Consider the following 20692-nt stretch of genomic DNA (forward strand, 5'->3'; position numbering starts at 1 on the left):
GCATTGCATCCCCCCCCCCTCCTCCCCCAAGCTTTTATTTTCGTTCGAGTAATAGTACAACTCTAATAGTATTACTTATAATAATGTAATTAAAGATAACTTCATTCAGATTTATTTATTTTTATTTCATTTTCCAGATTTTTTTTCTTTTTTTTAGATTTTCATTGGTGGGCCAGTCATAATGGTCCTGCGGGCCTGATGTGGCCCGCGGGCCTGAGGTTGAGTATCACTGCCCTACAGCATCTACCTCCTCCCTGTCTAAATCAGGATTCCAACTATGTGCACACAGTGGTTCTAAACCTGCCTGAACGCCTCAAATTTATCAGCTGTTCCACCTCATGACAGCCTTCTAACTCCCAGTGTACCAGGCGCTGTCCACACTCCCTTGCATACCTCAAGCCACTGAAATACCATGGTTCCCTTTCCCTTCCGTGATTCCAGTTGAGAATGTTTCAGGCAAGAGGTTCTCAGACATTTTCATATGTATTTGACTCTTTGCCCATGGACCCACATCTGAAATGATGCGGTGCCAAGGACACCCTATAAGTGAAGACAAGAGTTGTATTGTTAAATGTACAAATATTAAAAAGTTCACAATTTAAGATTTTTCTAAATGTTTCAAAAATAGTAGCTCTACAAGGTTACAAGCTTGTGAATCAGTATATTTACTTTTTATTTTTGAATAGCCTAATTATAAAACCGGGTCAAAGTCGCTCAATTACTTGGGCATCCCTGGGCCCCACTTTGTGAACCACTGCTTTAAGGTGCATGCATACCATATTTGGTATACACATTTGGTACATTACAGCCTATTCTTTCATCTTCACTTTAGGACTTGATTAAACTACAATGTAAATACATGACCAACAATAGTCCCCAGAATATACATCAGTGTGAAACATGGTTAAATTTCACCATACAGTATATAGTTTTAATGCGTTGCTTACTGATGAAATAGTAAGCAGCTATTCCATTCAACTGTATGCATGCAGATGCAAGTAATTATTATCAAGACAATAGCAATGAGTTTGTTTCAACCATGAGTCACACTCATTGTCAGACTGGAGAACACACGAGACATCCAGTGGTTGGTTAAATAATTGCTTTTCACTGTGCCGATCCCAAAAGCAGTAAAGGCAGGGTCAGCCAAGCGATGTTGTAATGGCATTCACTCAGACGTGCAGAAGTAAGCTGCCCTGAATCCTGACTAATTTCAATCCAAAAGATGAGTCAAGATCAGTCTGGAATCATGCCTCGGACGTACAGCAGACATGTACTGTACTTTAATCTGGGGCCTCGAGGAGTAAGGTTCCTCAATCACTGTTCACATGTGCTGCAAATATTCAAATGAATGCTTGTATAATAATGTACAGTATTTACATACACAACTTACAATGTTGTAATGTAACAGGTTACAGCATGTAAGTAAAATGTAATGTCAACTAATTAAAAACAATAATTTTGCAGTTCAACAAGTTACACTGCTCAGTCATTACGTCTCTTCAGAGGAAAGGTCAAACATCCTCACTGGTCCTGTGAGTGACAATGCAGTTATAGGCCCACGCATCCATAGTCTACTGACATCTAATCAAAATGTCCTCCATCCCAACACAAGTCCACAGAATTGGGGGATTATATTGCAGTCCGCTCAGGTTTAGACCATATCCACCAGTTTGAACTTGCCCTCCTGTTTGACGGGCACGACGTTGACGAAGGTCTTGTAGATTACGGCACCTTTTGGCAGCTTGGTGATCACCTTCCAGGTCTCTGGGCTGCGTGGTGGAGGGATGTAGACTTCTTTAGTGAATCTTATTATACCATCCTCCAGGGCATAGAGCGTCTTGTTTGTTCCCATCCCCACCTTCAAGGAGGAGGAATTACAAGGCAGAAACTGGTAAGAAGTAGTATAAGGGAAGGAGTTGCATCCATGCGATGTATTTTCGTTCTGAAATGTATTTCTAATTGTCGTTTTTAATTATCAACACTTACATGTGCTCCTGGGTGATACCTCATCAGGCGCTGGGTCGCAAGGATGTTGCCAGCATGGGCAAAATGTCCTTGAGAGAAAAAAAAGGGCGAGTTAGCCAATGACTTAAAAGGTTTTCTGGAGGCAATCATGGTAATGTACAGCATGACTTCATTAACAAGTATTATTGTATTTTCTCAAATGACACAAACTCGGCTCACCGAATGTGACTGTTTCATTATGAACACCTGCTATTTGATTAGTGACACCTCTTTTGCAGCAGACATTTGCTGGTTTATATCAAGAAGCTCATATACCAACCATGGCAACATGTGTAAAATTAAATTAGGTGTGATGAGTTCATGCTGAAAATTGCTCCCTTAAGGCGAGACACCCCAGGTGAATAGGGAAAAAAAGTTAAATAATAGCTATCACAATGAAACTTCTCCAGTTGATTACTTATATTAAAACTAAGATTTTTTGTATTACAAGTTTTCTGAAATGATATGTTTAAATATGCAAATTATGCATTATATGCGCTAATCTGCATACATTTCGGGACGATAAATCTGAAGATCGGATAAAGCCAGGTTCAAAATTATCATTTCATTTTGTTGACACATTAGAGACAAAGAAAATTACACATGGGATTTTTGATATCTCTAATTATCACTCCACAAATCAGAAAATAGTGTCAACAGGCATAAAAAACCCAATTTTCGGCATTTTTTTGGTATAAAATGTGATGTAAATCAGGCTGTGAATGATATATCAACAAATCCATGTGTAAATGTCTGCGGAATATAGTTAGGAATAAGACTGGAAAGTTTGGTGTATGTGAGTTCAACTGAAGTGGAGATTCTTTGTCCCAAGTATGAGGAAAACTCATTTTGAGAAAACGGCCTTTAAAGATTTGTATTGTAAAATTCCAAAACGTTTTATTTGAAGCCACTATTTTGAGACAAAATATCTCATCCAAACCTTGGCAACAACATATAATGGCATATATCATTGGAAAGGTCTGGACCTCAAGCTGACTGTGGTCTGATCCAAATATGGTCACTTCCTTTGTACCAACAACCAATCATGAAAATAGAGATGGTGGCTTTTCACCCCGAAAAACGAGCTGTCATTGGCTAAAATAAACTATCCAACTAAACATCTAAATCTGTATTTTGAATGTGTATTTTGCTTTAGTTTGAAAGAAAACATGTTTAGGAAGCAAAATAGCAAAAAAAAAAAAAAATGAAAAATCATGATTTCACCTGGGGTGTCTCACCTTAAGCCACATTTATTGTGCACTTCATGATGAAAAGAAAATTCATAAGGGATCAGTTTGCAGTGTGCAGGCTCTCGTTTAATTTGGTTTCAATTTTCTTTTTGTCCGGCTCCTGCTGTTTAATTATTGGGTTATGTGCATGTACTCTCCACCTTTAATATCTGATATGTTCATTTGATTTATTTAACTTATATAATTTTGTACAGTGATACACATTACTCGCATATGAATTCTATTGGGCTTTGAAAAGATGATTAGCGCAAATGTTATCTTCAGGAAATCTAAATGTGATCTTGGGGAAATCTAGTGCTCACATGTTTATAGCTTTAATAAATTACATCACCTCATTCATTGTATGATAATGAAACAATGACTGAGGCTGTAAAAAACTAAGAATCCAAGAAAAAAATCAGTTATTTAATTTCAGTGTTTCCTGTCATTTTCTACTAAAACAGTGAACACATTACTGTCTGTAAACTAAACTAAAATCTTATATTTTTGAAAGCGTGCAGATGTCTGATGTGATTGACATTAACTCCAGGACCAGTGGTGTCATGCTTGTAGAACGCAGTACCATGCCGTGGTACCAGTAATTTGACGTGCACGTGCAGGGAAGGAACGGACGCTAGAATAAAACGTGTCCCCCTAGATTCAAGAGAAGACGCAACTAAATCAACCTCGCGTCACCAGACTTTCCAAGACACACAAAATACCCCCCCCCCCTCCTATTTTCACGCTGTGTCAAGTACCGTGCCGAATCAAATGGATATATACTACTTTGCACAACTGTTTATATCCGAGCGCACGGTAAGCATGCACACTTACAGCAGTAGGCTATGGCTCCAGTAGGCTACTGCTGTGTGGTGTTCTGCACACAAAAATAATGCCTCCACCGGAACAGATTCATTCGTCCAAAGCAAACTTTTTTGTTTTGCTAGTGTGCAGTAAAGATGTTTGTCTGACTATTTTAAGTCTACTTTTGTGTTTGTGTCTAAAACTCTCATACACTATTTAACAATAGGCTTAGGCTATATCAGCTGTTCTACAGTATGTGTAACTGTGTTCTGCGATGCGATATGCGTGCACGTGGCGTCATTAAAAGGCGGTGGCACCAGTAAAAAAAACACCATGACACCACTGTCCAGGACCTATCCCAGTGTCACTGTCAACATAAACTATTGGTAAACCATCTGTTAAATGTGAAATAACCTTTTTCATAGGGCAACCCTTCAGCACATAGTGTGAAGATAACCTATGTATTGATCTCTACGGTCTCATTTGTCCAGGTGGTCTAAATTAGATCCACGTTTTCAAACAAAAAATATCACTACCCAATGTATACAGTATGTGTATGCAAAAGAATGAAAACCTTATATTGCTTTATTATATTCGAGATGACAGGTCTAAAATCATAATATATTGTGAAAAGATATTAAATGTTTTGCTTTACTTTTACTGATTATAGGGTAGAATGAAACGCAAACCACTAATGTGGCCAATAAGTTTAACCACATTAACAGACAAATCTCTTCACCAAAAATAGCCAATCTACAAGCTCATAATGAGTCTTGTTGTTTTGCGACGAGCTTGTAGATAAACAATTCTTGGTCAATGCTCCCCCAAAACAGGCATGCTAGGGTTCAAGTGTTCTTTGTGTAGCACTTGATGTTGCATGTTGAAAGTAACGTACATTACAGTACATTTACTTAATAACAATTTGATGTACTTTTATTTCACTTGTTTCCATTCTTTTGATACTTCTACTCCACTACATGTCAGAGAGGCAAATATTGTACTTTCCCCTACAATTATTTGAACTCTCTCTCTCTCACACACTGTTACCATCCACTTTCTTGAATCCGTATCTCTTTCCAGGGCTCTTTCCTCCAAGGTTTTTGCTGCTACCACCCGACTTCTTGGAGGCAAACCTCAGTGACTCACAGGCAGATAACTGGCAAGGTACCAGCAAACCTGAAACTACCGACAGGTCAAGTTCAATTCCACCTCAGCCTAAACTAGTTGGTGTTGTGCCAAACCTGTGTGTTGAACATACATTAAAGATATGCACTGAAATTAAAGTTGGAGGGCATTGTGTACTTACCCAGCTAACATTTCCCCGCTAGCTACCGCCTCCCTTCCCCCTACATTTCAAAGCTTAAATTGTGCTAAAAGTTTAAATTAATTAAATGCTCAGGACCCCAATGAAACTATTTTTAGCATTGCATTTGTATTCAACTGTACTCTTCTGTTGCCTCCCCAAAACTGTTAATACATACAATATTCAATCAAAATAATACAGTCATGAGCCCACAGAAAAAGATGTATTTACAACACTAGATTTTATCCCATTATAAAAATCTAGTGTTGCAAATTGCATTACTGCAACTACAAACTGTATCGCGTATTTCATCTATACGTCGTTGCTGAGCTACGTCTACGTGGTGACGTAGGGTGTATATACGCCAATCAATATATTAAAAAAGGAACCCGATTTGTGACGACAATACAAACATTGGCACAACAGATTGTGTTGCTGGGACATGAATCACTTCATGCTATAGCATAACGTAACCCTGCAGTGCTAACTGCTGGTAAAAAGTAAAACAATACAACCGGTAAGTCAATTCTACGTGCATAATACATTATAGAATAATTGAGCCCGTGGTAATTTTAACAATCACGCATAGTCTCATGAAAGAAAATACATATTTTAGATGCTTATACCTGCTCTCGATTTTAATATCAAGGACGTAAGCGCCGCCATCTTGGACTTGGATCATGTGACACGGAGCGCGCGGCGCGTCAGCGGTGTAACATCTAAATACTTCCCATCGGACGCGGGGAAATATAAAAAGTAAAGTAGTCGTAGGTCTGCACTCACACTGCAGCAACTAGTAGGCTAAATAACCAATTATTAGTCCGTTTACTTTCTTGTAGCAACGTAGTTTTTGGAATTATACACCCGTGTTTTTTCACCAATAACTCAACGTATTTGTCTTTTAAACGACATTTTTAGTTTGACGCCCCGGGTGTTGTACAAAGTTCTTGTGCCTGCGACACGGCTGGCATGACTGCAGTAAGTGACGCGGTGCTAACAACAACAAAACACACGTTTTAACCGATGCTGCAATGTTTTACCGTGATATTCATATCAGATTATCGTATGTTTCATTCTGTATTTAAATGTAGATCTGTATCTGACACACGATGGCCGGTTGCAGTGATTCCAGTGACCTGGACGAAGAGTTTCCGAGGTCATTGTTTGACCTGCTCCGTCAAGGTAGAAAAGACTCCAGCAGCAACACACAGAAACCAGATTTAGTGGTCCTGGACAGCTCTGATACAGAGGTACTAAGTGATACAGAGGTAGCAAGCTGTGATACAGATGTAGCTGTCTCCCTCTCCCCTGTCACATCTGTTAAGCTGATAGCTGAGGTCGACCAGTGTTTAAGTACACAGCCCATTACTTCAGCCCATGTCATGATGGTCAGCAGCGACTCTGAAGATGATGCGCCCTACATTCCTCTTGCACTGAGACTCAAAATGAGACAAGAAAGTGTGGCTTGTATGCCCTCTGCTGTCACTAATGGCAAACATAATCAGCCGCACCATGCAGATCCACCCAGGCCAGATCAATCAGTGCATGGTGTCTTTTCAAAGTCAGAGCCCCTGTTCAGGTCCCTTCATGCTCAGCGGGGGGCGGATGAAGTGGGGGATTTGGATGAGCAAGAAGAAGACGCAGCTGCGGCAGCTTTACCCGGACAATGGCTGCCTCAGACGACTTCCTCCTGGGCAGCAAGCGCAGACACGTCCCCTACCAAGAAGAGAAAGACGTCCAAGAGGACCGCAGAGGATATCTTGGCTTCCAGAGAGGAGGCCCTAAGGAGGAAGGATGCCAGGCAGCTTCAGCAAGCGGACAAGGAGGCGCGCAGACAGGAGCAAGAGAGGGAGAAAGCCGAGCGGAAAGCCCTGGCAGAGACGGTCAAAGCCCTGAGGCCAGAGGAGTGCATCAAACACATTGTAGTGGTTGTGGACCCAGGTAAGTTGAGCAGCAGTGAGTAAAAGCACAGGTTAAATTAACTCAAATGCTTACGGTACTTGGGTCTGTTTATGGACACATAAATAATTCAATGTGAATTATACCCTGTGAGTGTTTACTTATCTCATATTACATGCCTTGCAGGAAGTGTATGCTTGTTAAGGATTGTAATGGAGTTTTGTAGGCTGATGTTTGACTGTGTAACTGTTTATTTTCCAGCCTTGTTACAGTTGGAAGGAGGGGGGACTTTGTTGGCATCATTGCAGGCTTTGGGCTGTAGCTGTGCTATAGAGAAACAACCACTTCCACGCAGTGTGACCTGGGTTAGGAGATCTCCCTCTGCACAGGTAACCACATACTCAGATCTAGCCTTTGCTATGTTTCTGTAGCGTGAGGCAGCTTCATGTACAAGTACACCCCCTGGGCTAGTATGTCACAGGGACTTACCCCCAATCTAACCCTTGATGCTGAGTGCCAAGCAGGGAGGCATTCCCCCTTTCTGAAACCAGCTCCTCGACACTCGCCCTACACACTTGCCCTCGATATGCGCGTTCACGCGAGGCTGCGCCATATTAAGTGTCGTCCGAAACCAAGCAGCCTTGAGTGGAAGTGGCTTATAAAGCCCTCAAGAGCGAGTCTGTGCCGATCTAGACTCTGCCTTGTGCAGCCCTGCTCTCTGTCCGCATGGGAACCGCGACCTACAAATGAAAGTACCACCACAAATAAATGATAAATAAACTCCTCCTAAACAATCTTCATCTCATGCTGAATATACAACGCTCCAACTGATGTTCACAAGGGCTCTTTATTTACCCCACCGTGAAAAAACTATAAATGAAACCACAAACAAAACAACTTTTAACACAATGATTTATAAACACCATGGATGTACTGATGTATGTCATTTTTGACAATCACGCTTGTATTTCCTTGAAATCCACATGTCACACAAACATACCCGATGCAATGCAATATAACTGTACAAACAAAATAACAGGTAACAACACAATTGCATGATGGTAACCATGGCAACGAATGGTGTCCGTTTCCTGTTTCTGCACAAGGAAGGCGAGTGTATTTCCAAAATTATTTTTATACCCAGCACCCTAATCAAACCGGGAACTTGATTCAGCTGGAGGGGCACTTCCTGACGAGGGAACCTACCGAGAGCACTTCAAGTCAAGGGACTGGTTTAAAAAAGGGCCATTGGGTCCCATTTTTATATTCTTTGGTATGACCCGGCCGGGGGTCGAACCCTGACCTCACACTCACAGACTCAGAGCGGACACTCTAACCACAAGAAGAGCTGGTGAGGAGATCATATTGGCAGTTAATTTCACTCAGACATCCTCTTACATCCAGCTTTGAGTTACCGTCCACAAACGTAATCTGAATAAATCATTAACAAAATTCCCATTGACAATGCATGGAGAATTTTACGTCGTAGTGTAAATGCCTAAATGCCTAAATTGTCTGAGCAATCACGTGTGTGATTTTTTTCTCTCTTTTAGACTAGCTTTTTCTCGCTTTCTTTTTGAGTGGTGCAACCACTCCATGAACAGCAATGTGTGTCCCTTTGTTTGCATGCTTGCGTGCGTGTTCAGACAGGTGACAAAGTGGCGCTGTTGAGCTTCACACTGCAGTATGCACAGGTGCATGACGGGAAGCTGAGTTTTTAGCAGCCATTACGTGATTTTGGGTGTGACAGGACAGTGACAGTACAGTTGAGGGACCCCCTGGGGACCCCCACATGGTAACTGTCATTTCCCGACCTTTTTGGACACTGGGTAGCTCTGGGTGTGTTGCTGTCGGTCTAGAAGTTCCTGGGACCCCCACACGGAGTTGCACCACTCAGTTCACACGGGTGTGATTTTATTATCTCTTACAGATTTACAGTATGTTATTTTACTGCCTCTGTCTTAGCACTCTGTAACCCTTTGTTTTGTGAAAGTTCTGTATAAATTCAGTAGTTTAAAATTATTACATGCTGTAACTAATGACTAATATCCTTCTCTCTGTCTGTCTCTCTCAGTCAGATGATGTTGTCTGTGCACCAGAAGCTCAGGTTGTAATGCAGATAACAGTTGATGACTTCATAAGTCTGATCCACAGCTACACTCAGGTTGGTGGGGTTGCTACACGGTTTCAAACTTCCTGTTTACTGACTTACAAGGCGGCAACATAAACAGCTCTGTACATAACTTAAATCCCAGTTTTCAGAATGTGGCCTACATCAGCAGCAGATTTGAACTGAAAACTGGGAATACAGTTATGCACACATCCGATTAGCCTTATTGCTTCTGTATGTTGTGATACTGACTTATAACCTGTTCTCTGTTTGACTGTCTGTTTGAAATATCCTGCACTACGTATAATCTATCTAATGGTCCATCTCCTCCAATTTACAATTTAGGCATTTAGCAGACGAGCAATTTACAGTAAGCAAGAACAACACATAGTGATACATCAAATACCGGTACATAGAAATAGTCATAACAGAATATCTGTACAATGTCCTCCTGACATTTACAGTATAGAGTCTGTACTATATAACAGTGGTTCTCAACCGGTGGTCCGGGGACCACCAGTGGTCCTTTAGGAGGTTCCAGGTCGTCCCCAGCTAAATAATGGAGAGTTGGTACATGCACACATTTGGGCATGTACAACTTCCTGGTCTCAATTGCGCATGTTTCTTTCCTTCCAGGGAGCAACATGGAGTCCACCATACGGTCTTCGCTTCCTAACCTTATTTAATTAACCTTGCCACCCACCAGGCAAACCAGGCATACTTACAAGAAGTCTACACAATTAGAGAATGTAGAAGAATTGTTATTTTGATCAATGTTTGCCTCTCCTAGGCTATGGTACAACATAAGTACAGCATGGAATTGTGGACCAAATCTTATACAACGATAACAACATATTCTAAGTCTTGGGTCTGAGAGGCTAGATCTCATCAAATGGTGGTCCATGGCTCAAATGCAGAATACATAATGGGCCTTGATATGAAAAGGAAAACTACTTCTATATAATGTTTTTAAAATATTTGAATAGTATCTTTTCCACTTTTTGTCTCTGCCTTCACCCTTACCTAACCCAGGAACAGAAGTGTGGAGCGGCAGCTTGTAGTCCTACTCTGACTTCCTGGGTCCGGACTCTGCAGACCAATAACCCTGGAAGGATCCTTAGCTTGGTGGTTATTGATTTGGAGAACTATTACAGGTGGGTTCTGGAATTCTGCTTTACAATATGAACTGGGGAGATGGCAGAGATGCTTTAAAATTAGTTGCTTCATTAAGTTTGAATACTAAGGATTGCCTGGTAAGCAAACATTTAAAACTATGTCAAGTGAAGTGAAAGCATAGCAGTAGTGTTGAAAAAATAATCTCATATAAGTAATTATAATTGTTTAGTACTTTTCCTTTATGATTTGTGAAATGAGCAAAACAAACCTCAACATTTCACATAATAAAGTGAGCATTTGTGCTCTATATTACATTAGCGCCCACAGCAGGTTATGGCTGATGCAGCACAATTCTGATGTCTTATTGTCCTCCCAACAAATTAACAACAAAATGAGAGCAAAAGAAAAAATGTGTTTCCCTGTTGTGTCTTAAGAGAAGACTGCAGTTGATCATGATTTCTTTATCCATGTTTGAATAGAATAGTTAAGAGTGTAATCTGTAATATGCACAGATGCCACTTGAACCATAGCATCTTTATTCTGGGCATGTCTTAATGGCTGAACATTTAGAGAAAATAGCAGATTTTCAAGCTCACAATGCGTCATGTTGAAACACGTGATTGCAGATCGGCAATTTAAAAAGAACGGAAGTGACCAATTGCAGCTGCAATGCTTCAACGAAGCATATAGAGTTCAAGTGGTTAAAACAGCTTTTTTAACAGCGGGCGACAGCCAGACGAATTTTCCGGAAGTGCATTATTTGTCAATGGGACCCGGCATCTACTGGCGATAGAGGCGATAGCAGGCCATGGTCGAAAAGTGGGTGGAGGAACGTCGGCCGAAAAGATAAAAATAATTCATCTTTGGGCGACGTCGTCCGGCGATAGTGGGCGATTGGTCGATAGCCAATGAAATTCAAGCGATGCTCGCCGTTGGTCTCCCGCTGTTAAAATGTACTGTAAGAGTGATGGTAAAGTAGTATAGGAATGAAGTTAAGCAAACTCAACTATCGTAGCCTACTTATAATTATACAACTTAGAAAGATTGTACAATTATTGTAATGAGGGCTGAGGCTGTCTGTGTAACTGTGCAATGACTCGGTACATTGCATAATCAACCCATTACACAAAGTCTGGAAACATAATGGGGCTAAGGAGGAAGAGCAGCTGTCTGTGAATCAGAAGATTCACCATTCGACTCTTGGCCTCTCCAGCTTCATGGCACCTCACCTTTTAAGTGCCCCTGAGCAAGACACTTACCTCCAACGCGTGATTTCTTTCTACCTCCGAGCATCCCGTGGTGGGAAATAATACAAGAGAAAGAGAGTACAAGAGAATGGCAACACGCGACACCGCGACAGTAACTTGTAACTTTCATTTTTGTAGAAGAGCTCCCGACCGGATCATACAGACTTTTGAAACAGAGACCAGGCTTTCCGAGGTGGTGGAAAGCCTGGTGAGGCGAGGTTACATGCTGGATAGTCTGCCGAGAGGTTTTCTTTTTGCAGATAAGTAAGCATGGGATGGGACCGAGGCTACGAGGTTACTCCGTGGTGGGAAATAAATGAATATCTTTTTAGTATTAGTTTACTATAATTAGATTAATACACGATAATCAACACTAGCACTTTCATTTAGAACACAGCCAAATCAAATCATAGTTGTTCAATCAATTATTTAATCAAAGCAAACTGCTTAGTTTGCCTCTTCTACAAAAATTTAAGTTACAAGTTACTGTCGCGTGTTGCCATTCTCTTATACTGTAACTTGTATTATTTCCCACCACGGAGTAGCCTTACATCTTGGAGGACAGGCAGTGTCGGTAGGCCAATCAGAGGCAGGCGGGCGTTACCATGTCTATGCTCGGACGTACTGTAGAAAGAAATCGCGCTACCTCCAACTGCCCCCCCTTCCCTTTGTGCTCACTCTGAGCAGCACACTGATGGGTCAATGCAAGTAGCTTCTTTTACAAAAATGTTTTTATACAGAACCTTGCATGTTACGTTTCAGGAAATTGAAAGAATAACCTGTGTTCCAATGGATCTAAATTAGATTATGTAAAATAACGATTGTAACTATGTAAATTGTTATTAATGATTATACATGTTATTTCTTATATACTGTATAGTGTATATCACTCCACTAACATTACCGTAGATACAAGAGGGAAACAAAAGAAGAAAAATATCAAATTGAGAGAGGGGGGAAAAAAGTACGTGTGTAGTAGATTCTTAAACGGGACCTTATTTTACTCCAGATCTCACAAGTCCCAAACCCAGAAGAAGTTTCGAGAAGCAGTCCTGAGGGAGGAGCAAGGTGCAGGAAAAGGAGCAGTGAGAAAGAAGGGGAAGAAGGATGGAAAGATGACATTACCTGAGGTCTCACGAGTTGAAGTGGAGGAGGTAGGTTGACTAGTCGAAATGTATGCAATGCATAGGAAAATAAATATCCACCATAATGTATCATCTTTCTTGGTAGGAATTGCTGTAGTGTATCATCTTTCTTGGTAGGAATTGCTGTAGTGTGTGCGGTGTAAACTAGGGAGGCAGTCCATTCACAGTATTTAGATATTACAAGTTTCTCTGCAGTGTGACGATTTATTCATTGCTAACCGGCACAACATTTGTGTTCTACCAATATAGCTGTGACACTACTACTACTACAGTATCTTTACCTGGCCTCTCCTACCACTGATAACCCAGTAAATTGTTCCTTGTGTCTTTTCTTTGTTTCTCTGTTAAACACTTAAAGAGCACTTTTCAACCTTATCTCCATATAATTGGTCCTCCTCACTAATGCTCATTATAAGATGACGCCATTTATGTGTCAGAGGTGGGCATGGGCGGTGGACAGAAACATGGGGGCTAATAGAAACTACAGCCTTTCTCTACCTAGAAAGATGGCACACTGAAATGGAAGCCATTGTTCTTGTGTAACACCCGGGAATCGTACCCGGGTCTCCTGCATGGAAAGCCAACATTTTGATCACTAATCCAAAGGGATATCTCTATGACTCGGGAGATTTTTAGGCTGAGGTTGTGAGCCACTCTGCTACAGTACACTTGCATCGCTAAAAAAAACCGTTTTAAATTGTATTTGAATTTACAAATCATACATTGCCTGCCGATGTCAGTGGTAGACAGGTTTCTGAACTGTCCAGAGCCTACCTTTGAGACTTTAGAGAAAATAGACGGCAAGCTTGCAATGCGAGCTTGTGTTCAATTGTCTTTCAATGTCCACTCAGGCTGTGGTGCACCTCCAGCTTCATACTGGAGTCTCCGTCCGTTCCTTGACGTCCTGGAAAGAGTTTTCAGATCACATTGCCATGTCAACCAAAGCAGTTGCAGAAGCTCCTTTCAAGTAAGCAAGTATTTTTCTCTTTAACAACTTAAGTCCTATATAGTATTTTGTAATGCGACAAATAGTAAAAATAGTCAATTTGATATTGCTATATTGCTATATTGCTATACTTGCTATTTTGGATTTATTTATGAAAACAAATTAAGAATTACTAAATATATATTATCCAATCCAACTTTATTTATAAAGCACATTTAAAAACAACAAAGTTGAACAAAGTGCTATTAGAAAATGTGTACAAAATGGGCTTAATTAGGTTAAAGGGCAACTGCAGATTTGTTGCTAGAATCCTATTCTGCCAATGTGTCATGTGTCTCACTCATGTGTCTCACTCTCAAAGGCATCAGAAAAGTAATTTTTTACAGGGTGGCTCCTCGGGGGCTACAATAAGGTCTGAATATCTGTGATTCTGTCTGTCTGTCCGGGGGTGATTTTGTTAAACGGCTGGACAAATAGCTGCCAAATGTCTTGTGGGTGCTGCCAGTACACTGGACACTGATGAAGGCTGGATAGCTGAAACGTTTGTCCTGATGTAGAGAAATAAACCTGTTGAAAATGTATTCTTGGTGTGTGCGACCTCTTCACCTATTCTACTATGTTAATTTAAGCTGGTAACGCACCATAAGTCAGAGCGCGGTGGTCACAAGAACGTTTTCCGCTGCCATTAAGAAACTTACCCTTACCGTAATTTCCTTTTATAACTTCAATTTTATATTTGAAGTCAATGGCGGTCGACTCAGACTGGCCAGAAGACATATCACTGACTGCATACATGATGGACATGGAGTCTCAAACCGGGTCTTGTCTTGTTGTCTTTTAATATACAGTCACTCTCACATTCTCTCACAAATGATAACATTCAAACAAAATGTGTGATGCATTGCAGACGAGAGAGGGAGAACACGGTCTTTTCTTTCTACTTGGAGAGTGAGTGGGCCGGAGGCCAGCGGGTGGACAGAGCTGGGAAGGGGCTACTGCAGGTGTGGAAGAGACAGATCCAACAGTTGAACAGAGTCAGCCCCGATATGGCCTCGACCATCCTGGCTGCCTACCCATCACCACAGCTCCTGAATCAGGTAATCACTGTCAACAAACACACGCACACGTTGTGGGACTTTCCTTCTATGAATGGACGGGCAGGAAAGGGTGGGACGATTCACTTAACCTAGGGTGCCTATTCGAGTTATATTACAATACGGTTGTTGCGATTCGGTATTACGATTTAAAACGATTATAAAAAATATAAACCATGAAAGGTTCAATCATACACCAGCCAGATAATGTCAGTCAGTCTTTCTGACATGAATAAAAGAAAAAAAGAAGAAGATTGAACTGAACCATAGCTAACTGCTACCGATGCACAGGTTGGTGTCTTGCATGGTTGCTTGTTGCGTCCACGGTCCTTGTGTTTATGTAATGTACTCTTCAGTCATTTGGATTCCATATAGAGTCTTGACTTGCAACTTGAATGCCTGATGTGTGTGTGTGTGTGAGCACATTAATGCTCACAACACATAACATTGCAGTGAGATGTGTTGTGATCTTCTACATCGGCTATTTCTGGTCCTCGACACCACACGTTCAAATCACCCTTTTCACTGCTGCATCATGTGGATGAGCTCTATTTAATATTTGAATTTGTCAAAATTGCAATGGAATGCTTTCTCAGCAGCTTCCATATTTCAGAGAAACGTAATATGTCAAAGTGGGTCTGTACTCTGTAGTACTGCAGGAAGTGGAACATAGGTTTAGAAGTGCTTTAGATCAGAATGATAATTCCTAAACATAATTTTTAATTATTGTTCTAATTGTTTCGAAAACAGAGCACTCTGAATACTGAATCGCTGCTTAGTTACCGAGTAGAAATGTTTACAGTGCGTCTTCAAGCGAGGCATACTACTTACATGGTCTATAATGTCGGCCTCAGGCTTACCGGCGATGCAAGACGGACCGTGAAAAGGCCTCTTTGCTGTCAGAGCTCCTGATTCGCCGAGGTGCGGGTGTGACCTCCACGACACGCCGGGTTGGGCCTGAGCTTTCCAAGCGTCTCTTTCTGATGATGACGTCATCAGATCCTCAGCACGCGCTGGATTCCAACATGTGACGTCACATGACGGAATTCCCTTGAACGTTCTTAAGTATCTCAGTAACCACACTGATTCCTATTGGTGAATGGTTGCTTTATCAGTTTAAATAATTTTATTCAAGCGTTTTAAAAAAGTTTTGCCATTTCATTCGAGAAATTGTGATTCTTCCATGTCATGATTATTATTTTTAGTAATTAAAATTTCTACGTGCAATGTAGGATTATGTTCAAATCGTGCACAATTTAAGGTCACATTCACGTTAGGAGGATTAATTACGATGATTAACTCTAACAAATTAAAGGATTATTTCTGTTTGCACAGTGATTTATCCTTGTTAATAACTGAAGGCTAACTGAAGTGTTTTTTCAAGTAGCTATTATTTGAGGCAAAACGCATCATCTCACAGAATCACTTAACCCCAAAATATTTCTAACAATGCACGCCAAGCGACACGTTGTGAGCTTGTAGATCTGCTTCTGCTACTGCTACATCTTTGCCTATAATAACATGACCAACATAGGGTTAGTGGTTAACCCCTATGGAACTCAGTTACTTGTGGCCAGCCCTTATGCTTTCCATATCATTCTGTCTTGTCTTGTGTCTCCAACAACATGCTCAGTGTATGTGTGCTCTCACAACACTGCCACTGTCTCTGCTTGGCTTTGCAATGCCCACGGCTCATTTCCAATGCATTAGCTAAATGAAATCTGACCAAGAGTGATGGGAAACGAGCCGTTAAATGGGCTTAAAAGGGATAGTTCACAAATGTTTAACTTAAGTTCTATGAAATACTTGCCATAGCCTTATAGTGGTTGCAACTGTATTAATTGATACAGTTAATACAGTCCCGTGGTGGGAGTTCTGCTCTGATTTTGGTGAATATTTAGTAGGTTCGGTCATTTTGGTGGGGGCCACTGGGCCACGCATTAAAAGTAAATTAATCCACAAAACTAGTGTCATTTGTATTGTTGACCTATTTCTAAAATATTAGCGCAATTTTCCTTCAACTTTGACCCCTCTATCACATGGGATTTTTTTTGGGCGTAGTACTAGTTATATGGACATTGGACACAAAAAACAGTTCTGTAAGACAGAGGGGTCAAAAATGAAAGAAAGTTGCACTATATGGTAGAAATAATACAAGTCAACAATACAAATTATGCTAGTTTTGTGAATTAATGTACTTTTACTGCATGGCCCCCTGTGCACCCCACAAAATGAACGCAACTTCTTCATTTTTCACCAAAACCAGAGCAGAACTCTCACCACGGGACTTGGGCAACCAATTAATACAGTTGCAACCACTATATTAATGGCAAGTGGCATACAGCTGAAGTTAAAAAATTCAGAACTATCCCTTTTAAGAGCTGAGCAACATGTCTCACTCTAGGGCCTGCATACCGAGAGTAGCTTATGGCAACAGGCCTCACATGTGGAAAAAGGTGTTGAATTAAGAGCGAGCAAATGTATATTGGATGATTTAATTCAATGTCACCGCCGCCATGGAGGCTCACAGAAAACGTTGTCGCATATATAAGATATTGTATCTACCTGATTTGTTCTATCATTATTTGCCCGACGCAATTCTCTTTAATGTTGAATTCGTCAATAATTTAAACATGTCTGTTGTTGAATAGCTATAGCTAGTATATTGCTATAATGGAACCTTGTGCTGTCCTGAGTTCATGTCACACAATTGAGTTACACAGGTATAGATCTACCCACAGGTACTGTAGATCTGTATTGTTTATCCTTTTTATGAGCGAATCCAAGACTTCATAGATGGTGTTGTAATGGGTAAGAGAAGGAGTGTGGATCTTGTGTGTAATGCCTCGTACACTGCAAGCAATGTTATTTCCCTACAGTCCTTCTCTTTTTGACATCATCTAAAAATGAAATGGGGCTTCATCTTTGGAACAGAGATGGGAATAGCAACGCCTTAGAACTTAAGAGCTTTTTTGATTACTGCTACAGACTTGACATATACATGTAAGCTTGCTATTTGGCGGCAGATAGTCTCAGCTTTGTTCCACAGGGAATTAAGAGGATTTAGTTAGTGGTATTTGGCAGCCCTCCATTGAGATAATGATGATCAGAAAATACTGTTCTACTTGAAACTGGATAGAAGTCAGCCCAGTGCGTGGTACAAACTGTAAAATATCTGTAGGGTGGCTTTTATTCAATGCGTCTTAATTGACTTCCAAAGTGTACTCTGTCATGTGTGTTCATGTCTAACGTCTCATGAAAGATTTCTCTCATAAATGGGACTATAAGCAAACCTGAAAAATAAAGTTAGAATAGATTTGACTCAATGTACCATAATGTTAAATCAACCCTTGTCTTTGTTGGACCAGTGGGAAATACTGAAAGGGTGCATGAAATCTATTTTATGACAGCAGTTGCACAGCAGGGGGCAGAATTGCGCCACACTGGATGAAAAATGTGTGGATGGAGAGAGGGGAAAAAAATGTGTCGGGGTGTGAGGCTGGATAAATGATCAGGCAGGCAGAAAAAAAATAAGCTATGGATGTGAAAGATAAATACGCATAGAGAAGGTGCAAAAGATTTTGATAAGTGTCACAGATGAGCATGGGAAGGTTTCCTTTATGCTAAGATTTCAAAATGGAGCAAGTGTATCCATAATCTGTTTTATTTATTTAAGGCTTGGATGCTCTAAGTAGTGAAAAACCTTGAAGGAGGACTTGTTCATTCTCAGGTGTGGCAGTGGAGTATGGGGTTGGTTAGGATGATGCAGGCTTTTCAGCCCTGCTGTAAATTCCATTAAAAATGTATGACTGTGAAGTGTGATATAATGACAGATTATCCCGTGGGAATTGGCTGTCATTGTGTGTGTGTGTGTGTGTGTGTGTGTGTGTGCGTGCATACTTGTGCGTTGGGTGCATGTAGCCTAGCCGGTGACACGAGTGAGAAAGAAGGTGCCTTTGCGTGCAGACAGTGTAACCTTCCCATTGCATTCTCTTGTCTCGTCTTTCCTTCTGACTCAGTCACACTTGCACACTTACACACTTACAGAGCCAATCCATCAGTTTCTCAGTGGGTACTCTTTGAAGGGGGACCCCGAAATTCAGGTCAGTCTTATTTGTATTAGCTTAACTACACAACTCCGGCACTGCCGGGAGTCAGGACCTCTCATCAGCGTGAAGAGTGATCTCTCTCTCTCTCTTTGGCCACACACCTCCCAACGCTACCCCACTGTCTCCTTCACTCTACCTCCCTTCCCTCATTCCCTCCCTTTTGCTGTTGAGGGGATCATGACACGAGTGCTAATAGTGGAGGCTATGCCATTAGCTTAAAGCAGCTATGGGAAAAGGAGAGAGGCAGCCCTCAATGGTCTATCCCGGATCAACTTACCCTCCATAAATCGTAACCGTTCAGGAGTAACAACCTGAATTTGCCTGTGGAATGAGTAAAAGTTGTTCTTAACAAACCACCATGAATCACATTTTCACTGAATTCCCTTCAAACTAATGTCTGCTATGCACTCCATTCATTGAGCTTCATCTGACATTTCCCTGCATTTGGTTATTTAGTGCAACCACAGTGAGTATGCATGGTTTGTCAGTGTTGAGAAGCTGCAGGGTTCATTGGATATAGACACAGACAGACATGTCGTGCTTGACATCCCTGAACTGAGGTGGTGAGCTGCCGTGAGTCAGCAGAGAAGTGAGTAGAGCTTTCACGGAGCGTGAGCAAGTCAAACCTAAAACTGTGCCCTCTCCCGTCTTAGCACCGATGCTCAGTATGCATGCCACACTGGTGGCACCATCCGCTCGGGGTCTCCCATGGGGGACTTTTTTTTATTAACATTCCAATCAGTGGCAGTCCTGAGTGCTTGAGCCACAGAAGCAAATTGGAAATATCCTTTTGATATTCAGATATAAGAGTTGAAAACACTCCCAGGGAGAACAGCGACACACAACACACCCAATGTCCTAATCACGACATGTAGACGGGCACACAGCCTTGTGTGTGTGTGTGTGTGTGTGTGTGCACACGTGACACACACACACACACACAAATGACTAACTTTGTCCAACAATTATACACATCTCCTAGATGGCTTCAGTCCAACATTCACAGAGGTCTAGCTATTGAAGTCATCTACGTGACAAAGTAAAGGAAAATACAACATGAACTGTCTTGATAAGGTGTTGGGCCACCATGAGCAACCAGTACAGCTCCAGTGCACATTGGCATACAGAAGAAATACAACTCTTTAACTCTACTGGAGGGTTAAACGCCATTATAACAGGACAAATAAATATCTATTGATTTGCATAGCCTCCCCTTTCCTCTAAGGCAGGGGTTCTCAACGTTTTTGACTGGGGACTCCCGGAAATGCTTTGGCCATGTATCGTATGTATTTCTATTTATATTAGGATAAATGTGCGCGACTGTAAAGGAGAAACGGAAGTGGTGAGGAGGCTCCCCTTTCGCTTTATAGTTTAGCCCAGACTGTATGCATTTGGAAATTGCGGAGGCAACAGTCTAGTAACGCGAGACTACCCACTAACAAACCTGTCAAGGTCACTTAGATGTTTTTCTCTCGCCATATTGGATGTTAATTGCTTAATTGTACCACACATGTACCCCTATATGGAAGCATCAGCATTTGATATGTTTCTCTGCTACTTTAGTCAGGTTTTACCTTTCATTTGTTACCTGTGTGTTTATATTCACCACAGCTCCTTGGCCTTGAACACCCCCTGCAGTCCTTGAGTTAAATGGCAGAGACTGACACAGTCTTGAAGCTGTGT

General features: G+C 41.2%; 2 protein-coding genes across 3 annotated transcripts; one reads left to right on the forward strand and one right to left on the reverse strand.

Moving 5' to 3' along the window:
• Positions 1-577: 577 nt before the first annotated feature.
• mrpl27 (mitochondrial ribosomal protein L27) lies at positions 578-6015 on the reverse strand. Of its 2 annotated transcripts, none has more exons than XM_080788936.1 (4): positions 5970-6015; positions 5088-5216; positions 1990-2057; positions 578-1861 (listed from the first exon to the last, which is right to left on the reverse strand). In XM_080788936.1, the coding sequence occupies exons 1-4, from the start codon at positions 6007-6009 to the stop codon at positions 1655-1657; spliced, it is 444 nt and encodes a 147-aa protein (XP_080645062.1). In that variant the 5' UTR covers positions 6010-6015; the 3' UTR covers positions 578-1654. The 2 variants fall into 2 exon arrangements, with proteins under 2 accessions (XP_080645062.1, XP_080645061.1); XM_080788935.1 differs by having other exon boundaries at positions 5088-5222; positions 5970-6014.
• A 76-nt stretch (positions 6016-6091) lies between these two features.
• On the forward strand, positions 6092-16560 carry eme1 (essential meiotic structure-specific endonuclease 1). Its single transcript, XM_080788479.1, has 9 exons — positions 6092-6321; positions 6435-7284; positions 7504-7631; positions 9317-9406; positions 10385-10506; positions 12725-12869; positions 13712-13827; positions 14714-14903; positions 15755-16560. Exons 2-9 carry the CDS (start codon positions 6453-6455, stop codon positions 15929-15931), a joined length of 1800 nt encoding a protein of 599 aa, XP_080644605.1. The 5' UTR covers positions 6092-6321; positions 6435-6452; the 3' UTR covers positions 15932-16560.
• The last annotated feature ends 4132 nt before the right edge of the window (positions 16561-20692 follow it).

The sequence above is a fragment of the Protomyctophum bolini genome, assembly GCF_963924005.1.
Source record: "Protomyctophum bolini genome assembly, chromosome: 18".
NCBI lineage: Eukaryota > Metazoa > Chordata > Actinopteri > Myctophiformes > Myctophidae > Protomyctophum > Protomyctophum bolini.

Bases quoted from the DNA above. Each gene is read 5' to 3' on its own strand.
- mrpl27 (XM_080788935.1), bottom strand. From the start codon at position 6,009: ATGGCGGCGCTTACGTCCTTGATATTAAAATCGAGAGCAG. The intron at 5,223-5,969 runs GTATAAGCATCT...ACCTGTCGGTAG, and splicing joins GATATTAAAATCGAGAGCAG to TTTCAGGTTTGCTGGTACCT. The intron at 2,058-5,087 runs GTAACAGTGTGT...TTTTCTCTCAAG, and splicing joins CGGATTCAAGAAAGTGGATG to GACATTTTGCCCATGCTGGC.
- eme1 (XM_080788479.1), top strand. From the start codon at position 6,453: ATGGCCGGTTGCAGTGATTCCAGTGACCTGGACGAAGAGTTTCCGAGG. The intron at 7,632-9,316 runs GTAACCACATAC...TGTCTCTCTCAG, and splicing joins GGAGATCTCCCTCTGCACAG to TCAGATGATGTTGTCTGTGC. The intron at 13,828-14,713 runs GTAAGCAAGTAT...GATGCATTGCAG, and splicing joins GTTGCAGAAGCTCCTTTCAA to ACGAGAGAGGGAGAACACGG.